Source organism: Centroberyx gerrardi, chromosome 3 (assembly GCF_048128805.1).
Source record: "Centroberyx gerrardi isolate f3 chromosome 3, fCenGer3.hap1.cur.20231027, whole genome shotgun sequence".
NCBI classification, from domain to species: Eukaryota; Metazoa; Chordata; class Actinopteri; order Beryciformes; family Berycidae; genus Centroberyx; species Centroberyx gerrardi.
In genome coordinates this window covers 10340938-10356152 of record NC_135999.1, presented here as the reverse complement: position 1 = coordinate 10356152, position 15215 = coordinate 10340938, and the positions used below count along the sequence as shown (strand labels likewise).

The following is a 15215-nucleotide window of genomic DNA, read 5'->3' as shown; positions in this document are numbered from 1 at the left end:
GATTCAGATCTCACTGCCTTGTAGCTACTCTTTGTCACTAATGTGATCCTGCCTTTTTACAAGCCGTTCATACTAGTGAAGTTGAAGTTGAGCCTCGCTTTTTAATAGATATCATCACCAGAACCGCTGTTACAAAGTTATTTTAAGAACGAGTTGTTATTCCGTTAATTAGTAAAAGTTAGAGAAGCCAGAAGCTCCAGTCAACTCTCTCAGCTGACCACCGACCAGCCTGCCGAAGCCTCCTGCTCCATCCTGCCTGGAGTCCGGTCGACAGCGGAAAGCCAGTCGCAAGGACATCCACCTGAAAGAGTGTCTTTTTCAAAAGACCCGCTCCAACCCCATCGCTTGCCGTTGCCAGGCGACCCGACTATTGCCGAGCTTACCAGACTCGCTGATCTTCGGGAAACCAGCTTCTACACGGTCGAAACCTCCTGATGGACCCGGCAAGTAGGCTGAAACATTTTCCATGTCTTTCTGCTGAGAGTTGATGCAAAAGCTTTACTAAAATTATCACTTAATCCAATCAGGAACGTTAGTATAGTCTGATTTATCTCTTAGAGCGACCTGCCTCGTTCCTCCGGTTTATTGATCTAAATTGCCATAACACTATTTACTTTTGCCAATAATTATCCCTAATTCTCATTTAATTTTCATTCCAATATTCCTTTCCTTCTCATTTTATTTTCATTTCATTCTCATTTTATTTTCGTTTCATTCTCATTTTATTTTATTTCATTCTCATTTCATTAGTTTAGTGTCTTATTCTGATTTATCATCTGTCCATTTGTCACACATTTCACCCGTTTCATGCATTACATGGTTTGTTTGTTTGTTTGTTTGTTTGTCTAGTAGGTAGTTAATAAATACATTCATTCACTATAAAGTTGGTTGTTCTGTATTTCCTTCTCACTGAAAAGATCTCATGACCTTCAGATTGAAGACTGATTAGTATAGCCAAGTAAAGGTCTGTTTTTCCTTCATCTATGAAGGTGGTGCCCCTACGAGTGTAATTTGATATCTTGATCAAAGTTTCATATTTCCATACCTTTACTAAATTCTAAATTCAATATTTTCGACTCTACACACTACAGCACGTTTCCACTGTGCACCACAAAGTCTTTTGTTACAGCTGGACCCTGAGTCTCTTTTACTATTTAAGTATCGTACTATTTTTTGTTTTATTGTTTTTTTATCCTATTTACATCTTACATTTACTGCTATTTTACTAGCAGAGTAAATAGACAGAGAGTGGATAGACAGCTCGGTGTCAGATTGTTGCTCAGGCTGCCAGTATCTGGCCAGGGAGGATAAGAGGACCGCTATTGAAGCAGACACCACAATTCCCTGAAATGGTGCTCCCCCTGCCAGCTGTTCAACCCCCTGATCTGGTGCCCCATGATCGGAGGTGGTGGTAAAGGGCGAGGTGAGGGGAGTTAGCCACCTGCCCGCCATCCCTGACGTCCCCACGCTTTCCACCACCATCCACTTTCTGTCCCTTTAACACCTGAATGGTCTTCTCCGGTTGGCTGTGGACCCCACTGACAAACCAGCCAGGGCCAGAATAGCCACGGGGGGGAAAACAGTCCAACTCATCCCTGCACCACATTGGGGCAGCTGCTCCAAGGAGACAGGCCCTTCTGGACCCCCCAAGCCATATCGCTCCTGCTCCTGCTGCCCCTGTCTCTTAAAGTCTCTTAAAGTGTGGTTGTCCCAAGCACTCAGCTTGTTACACAAAGTGGCTGAGCCCTTGCTGTCAGGAACGTCCAGCTGGAGGAGCTCAGGCTAGCCAGATCAGTGTCATCTTTAAAATCACTTCTCAAAGCACACTTGTACAGGAAAGCCTTTTCATAATGTTATTTATAAGTCCTGCTTTAATAAAATAAAAAAAGTCTTCTATTCTTTTTTTCTTCTCATTTTGTGTGTTTCTTTGTTTATCTAAAAGCACTTTGTAACGGTTGTTTGGAAAAGCGGCATATAAATAAAGTGTAGTTATTTATTTATTTTTTGAATGAATGAATGAATGATTCATGAATGAATGATGAATTAATTAATTCATTCATTCATTTATTTTTTATATCATAAACAACATTTTTAAGCTTAGATTAGCAGGAACCAGATCTGTAGACAGTCATTGCTGTCACTGTAATCACTATGTTTTCTGCTCCCATTCAGTCCCATCTGTATTTGACCTGGGAGCTGTGAGTATCCTTGAGATGATGACATTATCTCTATCTCTCTTCAACAGTGTTGCTGTCCATGGTGAAGAATTTCAATCTGTGTTATTCTGTGACATTCCTCGCATTGATGGAAGCTGCAAATTGAGCACGTCGAAGCAGATTTTTTTGTACATTTTTTAGTTATCTAACAGTGCATCAGACTCATGGCATAAGAACTGGTGGAGCTATTCTGAACTCGGAGAAAAAATTAGAATGGCTCACTGGTTCATCAGTTCAGTGTCATCTTTCTAATTATCTAATCATTAAGTGAGATCGCTTCCTTTTGAATCGGTAATCATTCTCATAGGCTTTGCTGTCACCTCTGGCTTCAATTGCACTTAGAGCTAATTAATGTTGATTGAGTTTATGGTCAACTAGTAGACAGAACAGGCTGCTATGATGCAGGAGGTAACAGTATGTGTCAAGGCCGCCCATCCTAAACAATTAATTAGTAGTGATTGTGAGGTTATTTGACTAAACCGAGGCCAGGTGCTGAGCTGGTTAAGCAAACAATTCTTGAGGCTGTAAAAATAGAGAGAGAGACAGGTAGGGTCTGTGTCTGTGTGTGTGTGTGTGTGTGTGTGTGTGTGTGTGTGTGTGTGTCACTTGACAGTCTTTTCACTTTCCAAGGTTTTCACTGTCTGGAATATTTCTGCATGGCAGCCAAAGTGAATTCAAATGGCAAACATATTACCATCGGGAATGGAGATCATCCTGAAATGTCTATATTGTTAAAATTTGCATGAAAATATGTGAAAATTTATGAAATCACTGTATGTTATTTATTCTGCATTGATGAATACAAACAAGTAGCCCAAGTGCCTAAAACATAGGCTAATAAGTCCAAACGAACAACTGGGGAAACCTATAACATCTAATACAGTTCCTGCATCCTGATCAGTGCCTTGCAGTGTGAAATTGACCTCAGCCCAAAAGTGACGTTTAATTCAACAGATTAATAAAATGCCACAATGCTTATTAATGATATCCAAAAGCTCATGCAGTAGCTTACAATGGTACGAAACGTAAACCTTCAAAAATGCCAACTCGGGCACAAACCACTTTAACGAGCAGCCAAACGAGCCATAAAGTTTTAGATGATCATTTGTTGAACATTTATGAATTTCTTTTTGCTGTAAGGCTCACTTAACAAAGGCAGTTTCACTGGCGTCGGCTCCTTTTTCTGTTCAGACACTTCAGGCTGATGTTACCGTGTGGGTGATGTCTCATCTTCCTCGCTTTCGCGGTCGGACTTGGTTTCGTGGGTCCGTGAAATTAATAAGTCAAAATCTAAGAAAGATTTCTAACTGTACACAGCCTACACACAAAGTGTTGTGAAAGGAACTCATTGTCCTAGTGAATGCGGCACCTAAAACAGAGTTTACCACGCATAAACCAGGAGACCAGCGGCAATAAAGGGGAGCTGCCGGTGCGGCCGCACAACCTGCACCCCTACTTCCAACATCTACGGTTGAGGCTGTGGAAATTTCAAATTTTACGGGGAAGAATTACCAAGGTCTGGACTTCGGTGTCCTCATATGTGGCTACAGCCATGGCTACGTATCACTGAGTGTCTCCGTGTGTGTGTGTGTGTGTGTGTGTGTGTGTGTGTGTGTGTGTGTGTGTGTGTGTGTGTGTGTGATACAGGCCTAAATATTGTCTAACAGCCTTGAAGCATAAACACACCGCTAAGCCTCCAGCCGGTCCAGCTGCACCGGGATGTAAGCGGCGAACAACTCAGAAATTGTGTGGCTGAGTTCAGAAAATAAATAAAAAATAATAAATGTATATGTACAGTATATACGTTCACACTGGCCACGGTGCCGCGCGGAGCTCCGCTCGCTGCTCGCAATCTGGAGCGCCAGTTTTGGCGTCTGGTCTATTTTCTCTGAGTGCCGCGGCGCGTATTTCAAAGGAAAACACCATAGAAATACACTATAGATGATCATATCTCCATTATATCACCACAGATGCACAGATATATTAAATGATCAATTTACCAGGGTCTTCACTGTTAATCCATGAGCACTAATGCAAGTTTTAAATGCAACACATTTAGTCCATGGGCCAGACCAGATTTCGGTACCACTCAAGGTGGCAAAATCTAGTTAAAAATTTTGAAAAGGTATATGTCCGGAGATGATATTTTGGTATGATAACCATTGCTGAATGGCAGCTTTGTCACAGTAATCAGCTCATGAAGTTAACCACCCCCTACAATAAATTGGATTGTAGGCGCTGATGCATATCCTATTTTAGGCTCATTTTCAGGACCTTTAGTCATGTTTTATGAGAATATGTTTGATATCATTTTAAAGGGTAGCTTCTTAGCTTTCATTCAAGCCCAGTTGTGAGTCTGTCTGACAAAGAAAGAGGTCACATGGACTCTTCAAAGTGTCAGTGACATTCATTTTTCCACAATTTTCACCTAAACTATAGTCTTTATTTGAGCACTGTGACATCTAGGAAAATCACAGACACAAACATCTAAAACTGGAATACTCACTTTACTGACTGAACTTTTCAAGGCTAATGTATGTAAAACTAGAAGGGCACTCGGAGAGCGCAGACCTCCGCCAAGGTTCGTGCTATTATTGCTTGTTCGTGAGTCGGATCCGGAGCCGCTCCAAAATTTAATGGGTTCTTCCTTGGCCCATGGTACACCCTTCCACAAAGTTTCATGAAAATTAGGCCAGTAGTTTTTCCGTAATCCTGCTAACAGACAAACAAACAGACAAACAAACAAACGGCACTGAAAACATAACCTTCTAAGTCAAGATTTATGCGCAATTGGATGTCACATGCTTCTTAGGTGTGCGTGTGTGTGTGTGTTTGTATGTGTGTGTGTGTGTGTTTGTATGTGTGTGTGTGTGTTTGTATGTGTGTGTGTGTATACTGTATATATGAGAGAAAGAGATTATTATGCAGCACTATATGATTTGCAGTAATGAATGACTCCCAGACAGAGGTAAGGTTTTTGAGAAACAGCAAACAAATACTCAAAAATAGGACTTCTCTGAAGTTTTGGAGACCAAAAAAAGACAAAGATAATAGGCAAACTGTGGTATTCCATTAAATTTCCCATTTCCAGGCTTTTGGGACATAGACACAGTAGGAGCTCCAAAGGGAGTGACAGCATGCGGGCACCCTTCACTGATGATGAATGATGTTCCAGAAAGTTTTGATTCAAGCCAGAATATACACCACGCTATAGATCGAGTGTGTGAGCCAGATAATACTGTTCCATGGAGGAGAAAGGTAATAGAACATTATTGCTGGGGGCAGCGAGGAATTGATAGATGTCTAGTGGCGAAGTAACTGGGATATTGCACACTCATCATGCAGTTCGCTGACCAATATCAAAGCAACAATATGATACAACAAATCAGCACTGGCATGGTCATGGTGTCTGTATGAGAACATTTGACTGTCTCACCTTGCTTGCGAACATCCTCCACAGCAGCAATGAGCTCCTCCTTGAGGTCCTGGCTGTCTTTTGCAATCTGCTCGCCCTTCTCCAGAAAGTTCTGGGTGGCCTGCTCCACAGACACGGCCAGCACATGGGCCTTCTTGGAGCGCCCCTTCTTCTTACTGGACGGCCCTTTGTTACTGGTGTTCACCAGGGTGGTCACCTGTAAGACACAGGAGACGGCAGGGAGGTAGGTTGAGTGAAATATGTACAACAAAATGATGAGGTGGCATATTGCATCGTCTGTACTTTGCTAATGCGTGGCAGTGTTGGCAACAGCAGGGCCCAAAACTAATGGTGTCCCTACATGCTGAGGATAACAAAAAATGCATTCGAAATGTTCTTTGTTTTATTTTTTTGGTTAGGGTGGTTAGCATTCATAGCTTTATAGTATGTCTCAAACAAAAACATTCAAATACTGTGACAGGACTTTTTCATCAGTGGCTTTTGAGTCAGTCAGTGTCTTGTTGGATATGAAGGTTAAGGCGAGTGGCAACATTGGAGATAAACCAGTGACAGCAATAGCAACAAAAATGACAGGACTACTACTTCAACTGGAACTCCAAGTGACCAATTCAATAGAAATAAAATGACATAAAATGTTGCTGGGTGTACTTTGCATTTTTATAGTTTTCTGCTGTTCAAGCTAAGGACATTGTTCTGACAAGCAGAAAAAAAAGTAAAAAAAAAAAAAAAAAAGATACAAGCTCTTAAAGGACTGAAACATCATAGTATTACTACAAATGCCATAACATCAGTGCAGTTAGGTAAAAATGACTGCGTAATATAAAAATAATGGGGATAGAGGGATCAATATATTTCTACTTCTTTCTCTTTGTCTCCTTCTTCTACCTCTTCCTATTATTATTGACAACAATGACATTTTTGATTTTGGAAATGTTTATATGCCCTTCATAAAGACTGGAGTATATTCTGTCACCGTTTTGGCTGGTAGTGGAAAAAAGTTTTGAGACATGCATTAAATTACAGTGCAAAGGGTTGACAGATAATTATGTCTTTATTCATAATATGAGCTTTCACAACTATAACAAGGCAATCCATTATAAATGTCACGGCTGCAACTGAAGCATGCAAAACTGTATATGGCATCAATCAGGGACCTCACTGCCTCTGAGCAAGTAAATTCACTGAAACTTTGCAGTCCTCAGCTTAAGTTCAGCAAGCAGTCCTTCATTTCACAAGGAAAATGTAACTCTGGCTTTGGGCAATCATTTCCTTGATCTCAGCTCTTTTGGATAGGCTACACTGCACAGAATCAATAGGATGATGTGTTATTGAATCCTACGAAATGAGCCCCTGATCTGATTGTATTAGGGTGAGCTCAGCGTTTTGTGCATTCTGTGGGTGAAATGTGATAAGATACTTTCCATTAATTCCCAATGATTTCATCACAAAGCAGACAGACAGGCAAGAAGATGCATACACACACGGTTTAATCCAAACAACTCCAGTTTATCCATGTTATTGATGCAATGGTGCGGTTTAGACCCCGAGAAAACAAGAACCCACTTCAGACAAGCACGATGCCTGAAATGAGTCACTAAAACAAGGAAAAGGCATCCTAACTAAAAACTAAAAGCTTTCAGCTAATCATCAATAACACAGTACACTCACAACAAGAAGAACCAAAGCCTTAGGATTCAAAATATCAGTGTAGTGCTTGGAGTGAACTGAGACAGACTGTCAGCAAATGTGTTCATGTTTCTCAAAAATAATGTAGGAAAATGGTCCTCAAAATCTAAAGTAAAAAGCACAAATTCATCCATATGCTGATTCAAGTATTTACTATTCTGAAACTGTCCATTATCATCAAATCCAAATTATCACCTCTCAAACAGAAAAGTTTACTCTGAAAGTAATTAACAGAAGCTATGTGACAAGCGATAGATTTAAATTACTAAGCATTGAGGATAGGCAACACAGAAGAGCCAACATGATTAATTATTGCAGCTTGTCAATGATTCATTAGGCTCCATTAAAGAGTGGAACTAATTCCACTGCCTGTAGACCAATGACGTCATTGGAGAACACAGATTGCACATGTCTGTCTGACGGCCATGGGATAGCACACACACACACACACACACACACACACACACACACACACACACACACACACTCCAGTTAGCTGCAGGGGTCTCAGTTTGTCGGCAGCTTAGCTTTCACAACTGGGTGATGTGATTAGAGGATTGTGGAATGTACTAGAAATTATATTTCAATCTTTATTTGCTCTGAAAAGCTGCTAAGAGCAAAGTTATGTCCTGTCTAGACTGCATCACTTAAGTGCTTCTCGACTGACATTATAACTTTAATGACGTGCGTCCATATTCATGATGTAACTAGGAATAGTACTGCTGATTTGGGACCAAATTTGCCTGTGCCTTTCTTTGTGAAGTTTCTGTACGTGTATGTTGTCTGAAAAGTAATTCCAGATTCAATATTATTATTTTTATATGCTATATTCATGTCTGCCTTGACAACTAACTTTGAAACCGTCTGTTTTCCATCAAGTTATCTGCACAACATCAAATTATTTTAATTTTATTATAACAGCTGACATAGTGCTCATTATGTAGCCTAACGGTGTATTCATTTCAATAAAAGCTTTTCGAATCAATAATTCACAACAGCACACACGTAGACATGCACACATATGCTTGCACAAGCAACCCACCACCACCACTGCACACCCACACACCCACCCATCCACACACACACACAAATAACCACAAACACAAGCAGTTCCCTGGATCTCCCTATTCTTCCAAGTTCTTCCCTACAGACTGCCTGTGCAAGAAATGCTTGTGATGGTCATCCAGCGAGTAAATCCGCAGTAAACTAATGCGTCCAGAGTGGCTGACTCAAAAGGCTCCTATTGATCTAATAATGCAGAACTGAGGTTTCCCCCTGCTGGGGTCCCTCCACTGGTCCTTCATCATTATCATGGCCTGTTCAATACATCTGATTAAGCTGATTACTTGAACATTGCCATTTAATTATGCTAAAACCCAAAACAATCTTGTCTAGCTTCTGTTGCAGAGTTAAGCTTGGATTTTTGGCGCACTTGGTTATGATCTCCACTTGTCGCTTGGCAGTAGTGATAGGAGTGTTTTCCACAAGTACACTGAGTAGCCAGCCACAGAGAAAAAGTGTCCAGCTAGAGAGGTATGGGATAATGCTCTCCAGGGAATTTTTTTCTATTTTGGTGTCCTCTCATGCATTCTGATACCTTGATCCCATTCAAAAACATGTCTTCATTATTGAGTAATTTAAATGTGTTTAGTTCAAAAAATGTATGGGATACTTTCCAGATTAATTATGAGTTCTGTACTTATTAGTATTAAGCATTGATATATACACTGGGGGGAAACAACGGAAACACCAAACAATATTAATGTCAAGCAGCTAATAAGGAGTAGTGCCACTCGTTGCCTTCCGAACAGTTTCAGTCCTTCTTGTTTTTCCTTAATGTTTTTCTCAGGTTTTACTTCATCATGGTGTTCATGAAAACACTAATTTGTTTAGCAGTGTACATGGGGGCATTATCATCTTGGAATATGGGAACATCATGAGGGAATAATGTCTGCAGTGCACCTGGTCGTGTAAAATGGCCTCATATTCCTTGGCTGTTCCACAACCATGCAGAGCAATCACTGGATCTAATGACTCCCTTGAGATGGCTTCCCATACCATTATTAGTTGGAAATTGGCAACAGACATTATGGGTTGAAGGCAAAAGCAGTGAATGATAAGTCATCATACCAAATTACTTATTTCCATTGCTCTAGGGTCAAGGTTTTGTGTTCCTCACAGGTTATGTGTCACTGTCTGGGATACAAGTGGTATGCAAATGGAAAAACTCTGACATAAATACCAGTTTTGTGAAAATTCAGCAGTGATCCATTTGTGACAGAAATTAATACAAAAGGTTTATCTTTTGATTGTTTCATTATCATCACTACTGAGCATTATTCTGGCTAGAAGCTATAGTGTTAACCTATAGTGTTAACTGTCACATTTCTGCTTGCTTTAGCTGCAAGCCAAGTCTAGTATGGGCAATAAGAACTTTTTGAGTCTATTTATACCATATGGTAAAATGCTGGTACCACTGGTCACGGAAGTAAGAGGACATGTAGGCCGAGATGACTGCAGGGTTTTGATGTTTACTGTCACTAGCTCTCTCCAATTCCATCCAATTTGATTTTTCCATCATGTTTTTGCAGCTGCTGCCTTCCACAACTATGTTTCTTGAGGGGTTAGCTGTCGAGAGTGTGGCTTTCTCTTATTACCTTAGCTGAATCTCAGGGTTAATCAGACCTACTTAATGCCCTCTCCAACTCATCCACAGAACAGAAGACAGGAGCTTACTGAGCCATGGGTCTGAATGATTCATCTGTACTTCATATGCTCATTTATTCATTAACACGGGGCTGTGAAATAAACATAGATAAAGCTACTGTATGCGCCATGTAGCTCTCCACAGGGATGGATTGAGTTAAGTTGAAGCTTGTCGAAGGTCTGTTCTGCAACAGTGACTTAAAAAGCTGAATGTATATTTAATTACGCCCGCAATAACCTCACGGCATGCATTGGGGCTGAGCCAAATCTGTCTACCGTCATACACATTTAACGATACTATTTTTATGAGAATTCCTTGCTGTCTCTGCACAGACGCTTAGCTAAACAACCTGTGAATAAGCTAAAAAAAAAAAAAAGTACCTGTTATTACCTTAGCTGACATGACTGGGATAAACAGTCATACCATTTTTTGTTGAAGATTGATTAGTGGAATTTTGAGGAAAATAATTATAAAACTGAAAGCACATTTTTGAGAAAGATAAATGCTGTGTATATTCAGTGGCACACACAGAGAAACCAGTTGAAGGACCTACATAAATGGCCAGCAGAGTTTATACTGATGAGACAAGGCGTGGAAATGAGATTTAACAAACATCCCCCAGAGGAACAAACAGTGCAGGGCGGAAAGACAGTGCTTTTGTTTCTGGCTGAACGACATTACATTCTGCGGTCCTTATACACCACAGCGTTTTGCTGAGGTTGCCGAGGCTTCCAAGTTTAATCACTGTCACTTTCAAAAGATTCTTTGCTTCTGTGTGTTGACTGACCCGTGTGTTGACTGACCCAGCAGAAATATTAGCACCATCACTGGGTTTGAATAATATTTTGCAGAGAAACACAGACTATGACAAATAGTGTGGCTTTATGTAATGTTGTGGGTAATGCTCAGCAGCACACCTCAAATTCAGCATTTTATGAACATCGTAAGCACTGACAGCCATCAGATTTATACTCAGCCTATTAAGTGAATAGGGGAAGCGTGTTGCAACATACATACAACCACAAGTCAAGATGATGTATCTTGAAAGCGCTGATTACCGTGTATGGTCGAAAAAAGGAAATAGCAAAATAAAGTCAAGGGCATTATTGGCACTGTTATTGTAGTGAGGCACATTGTTTGCCTTTTTTTGAACTCTATTTGATGTCATTGAGATGCCAGCACTCAAAAAAAAGGGGCAGTGGGGTTCAGTCCTAGACCCCCCCAGGACAGAGGGGAACAACTCCACCAGCTCATTTTAAAGCAAGAATCAAGAAAGCACATTTATAGGGAGTCTTCTAACAGCAACACTGCCAAGGATCATGTCATTGAAACAATACCTGTAATAGTTCAGAATATTTTCCTTTATCTTCTTTTTGTGAAAATGTGTGTGTGTGAGTGTGTGTGTGTGTGTGTTTGTTTGTGTAAAAAGAAGGTTGGAGAGAGAATGGGGAGAGAAGTAGGGGATCTAACTTGTTCGGAACTCATACACAGCCACAGGGCCAGGAGGCATACAACCAAATGATAAATGGAGTGCCATAAAGCCATTTTGTGCAAGGCCACGTTGGAAATATTGGCGTTGTCAAGGTACGCTTTAATAGTGGAACAAATAACCACGGAAAAAAAAACACAGCCTTAATGTAAGAATGTCTGAATCCCTCAATCCCTTTGGAAAGTAAAAAATAAGAACTGAGCACACGGACAAATCGAATGGATCCAACAGGGAAGGAGGGAGAAACAAAAGTAGTTTGCAAAATGAAATGAAGCGGGCCATGGTAATGTTTGCCTACTGCATCCAAATGTAATACAAAACAAAATAAATTCAGTGTCTGGGCAAGGCAGCCTTGCCCTTTTCTGCCAGCTGGTAATAGGCCTCGGGCAAGCCCATTTATCATGTGTATTAGCAGCACGCCCTGAGTTTTATGCAAGACCACACCAGGGTTATGTCCATACAGCAGCTAGTTATGTCATTCTCTCAGCCAACACAGCCCCAATCATTCAGACACAACAAGTCTTACAGGCCGCGGACCAATGTCTAACTCATATAGAGCTGTGTAGACATTGCACAGCTTTAGCTTAGAACTAATGAGTGTTTCTCACTGCAGACATGGTGGAGAAGTAAATTCCTAGGATTCCATTGCATCACCGCATGACCAGGAATAAACATGTCTGTGGTCAAATGATAGGAGTAAATTCTTAATCAAATGACAGCCACAGGCAATCAGTGTTTATGAAAATGTGCATTATTGTAGGAATACCCAATTTCCCCATGGGGTGACGATGCTAAGAATTATAGCCTGAGGTCAAATGTAAAATGGTATGTGTATATTAAAACGATTGGAAGCAATGACTGGTGGGAACATGAAACAGCTGATTAACTCGCCATTATCACTTATTCACTCTATTACTTAGGCCAACGTTACAATTGGCTTCCGCCGATCACGGCCAGACAGTAACAAAGAACATGAGCCGGCAGGCGCAATGTTTATGATAGCATCAGGTGAAATATTTAGAGGTCTGGACAGCAAATTACTAGAGTAATTGGACATGTAATATCACTGGAGGGATGGAAAAATGGGGTGAAGGAGGAGGAAATGAAAACGGTGTGTGTGTTCATGTGTGTGTGTGTGTGCTCCATCAGCGCAGATGCTCCTCTGAAACATTTTATTCTTGGCCAACTGAAGAGGGAGATACCAGCCTGGCTGTGTGATTGTGTGCTGCCTGGTAGAAGGATTACAGTGTAGAGTTAAAATGTCTGTGTGCTTAGCTCACACCTGCAACGGCTCCTGGAGGGCGAACACACACAATTTGAACAGCAGCAGCTCATCATGTCATGTGCTGAGCCACAGGGGGTACTCCCAGACAGTAATATCAGTAAATGGAGTATTGAGCGGATTGCTGTAACATGCTATATCGTACACACTAGGGTTCAATACTAAAGACATTGTATTAGACTAGACCTACTGCTCCTGCTGTGTAATACTGTCTTTTATAGCTGTGGTACTATCTCTATTTAATGGAACCAAAACATTGCCTGTATTTAATGGAAACAAGATATTTCCATTACTTTTTTTTCTCAAGGAAGCAATGGGATATAATGATTTAACATTCCCATAGTCCTATAACCTTAAGGCACAGATAGGAAACAGTTAACTGGCAATATATAACTGATTACGCTGCGGCAGTGGCGAAGCTAACCTTTCCGTTAGGCCCAAGGAGTTGTTGTGCCTTGCCCTCCCATTTTATTGCTGATCAATAGCATTAAATGCCATGCAGCCTTTCCTCTCCAGAGCACCGGCCAGTGGACCCTCCACTCAGTAGTAAATCCCTGTGGCTCTGCGTAGCCGTTCAATTTTCCGCCTTCAGCCTCCGAGACTCCTATTCAACGGATGAGAGACGCGCTTTAACTGTTGGACATTGGGGGAGGGAGGGCGTGTGTGTGTTTGTGTGTGTGTGTGTGTGTGTTTGCAGCCGACCGCATGCACATGCACAAAGCACGCAGCGCATGCACGGTTGTGCACGCACATACAAACAACAGATGCTACACGGTTCCTGAAAGATTCAGCTGACCTTTGGCCCCCTCCTACAGTGAGGGATATACATAACGTTCAGTGATGAATAATGGATGAGGCCATTTAAGCTCTGGTGTAAAGGGCATAATGCAAAAGCTAAGGGGACAAAGACAAGAAGGGGTCTTCGACAATCTTGATCAAGCCCTCCTCCCTACTATCTCTTGCTTCTCTTTTAGCCGAGCGACGCCTTGCCAAGTGGGTGAATCGGTCGCATAGCTGTGGGGAGGATATTATGGGAACCTGTTTGCACAAGGTGGCTGCTATGATGGCTTCAGGTCTGTGTCACAGTTGGGTGCCCACCCAGTGCGTGGCTGTAACAACAAGGCACACCACTACTGGCTGACCTCCAGCAAACACACACACACACACACACACACACACATACTCACAAGCTGCATACAGACAAGCACACACAAATAAACATACACATTGCACACACACACACACACACACACACGTGCACACACATACATTCTCCTCAAGGTGAAGGTCAGTCGTCAGTTCAAATGAGTGCACTATGGGATGAAGGCAACACGAAGGTAATGGGTCTGCTGTGGAGCAATGACCCTGTCTGCATTCCCCTACAGACACTGCTCAGGTCAAACCCCTAGCAACATTTAGAGGGGAATGAGATTCCGGAGTAAAGGCAGCAGAACACTAACAGGCTGCTGTGGGCGAAAGAGGACAAACATATTCCTCAAACAGTCAGTTGAATGGATCCCAAGGGAGATGGACAAGCTTTTACTTCAACGGGAAACTATTATGAGGACTCCAGCCCTGCAGAGCTGGATATAAAAAAAGATGTATGGTAGGGTTTATATATTGCATGGCTGTGATCGTTTTGCATCACGTCCTGTTACTTTAAATGCCTTTTGAAGTTAACAAGTGTTGAAGTGTAAAGCAGTGAGGATTAGCAAGCATTAAAATTGCTACTTGAATAGGTTTTGGGGTGGTGAAGAGGTAGGGTTTTAGCAGGGGAAGTCTCACTGCAGGGGTGGAGAGTTGTAACTTTCTCAACCATGCAGCCTGTTAACTGGCACTCACATTCCTTATAAAACCTCCCAGAAGTAAGCTTGGCTACAAAGCCTAGAGATGAGTGTTGGAGAAGAATAGCGTGCTGTAGGATGAAGGATACAGAAAGAAAAGTGGATGAGGGAGAGAGGCGGTCACCCTTCCCCATTTTCACACGTCTTAGTTTTATCTCTCCTCTGCGTTCATAGATGTTGATTATACAGGAAACGTTTTCTCTGATGAAATTCCAAAACGTCAACTCCATGACTTCTCCATCCTTTTCAAATTTCCATGGGCAAATTTTACTGAGGGTGAATTAAAAAGTAACCATCATTTACACAAATTTTAAGCATTAGTTGCTTTTCAAGGATCAAGGATTATGATATTATACTAACTCTGTCAACAAAAAACAGTCAGCAAGCAACAGTATTTTCTATAGACTGTATCGGAGTCCAGTCACCAAGAAAAAAATGAACTTCACAAATAAAATGTCATGACTTTTCTAAAACTTCTATCACTCCCTTTTATCATTTTTCATAACTTCTCCAGGCATGGAAAATGCTATTTTACAATTCCATGGCTTTAACAGG

The 15215-nt window shown here is 41.4% G+C and overlaps 1 protein-coding gene across 5 annotated transcripts in view; it reads right to left on the bottom strand.

Moving 5' to 3' along the window:
- Positions 1-15215, bottom strand: part of ctnna2 (catenin (cadherin-associated protein), alpha 2) — a 316543-nt gene that overhangs the window by 274567 nt on the left and 26761 nt on the right. For all 5 annotated transcript variants that reach the window (XM_078291254.1, XM_078291257.1, XM_078291266.1 and 2 more), the window contains exon 2: positions 5653-5848. In XM_078291254.1, the coding sequence (XP_078147380.1) occupies positions 5653-5848 (196 nt within the window). The remainder of the gene's footprint in view (positions 1-5652; positions 5849-15215) is intronic.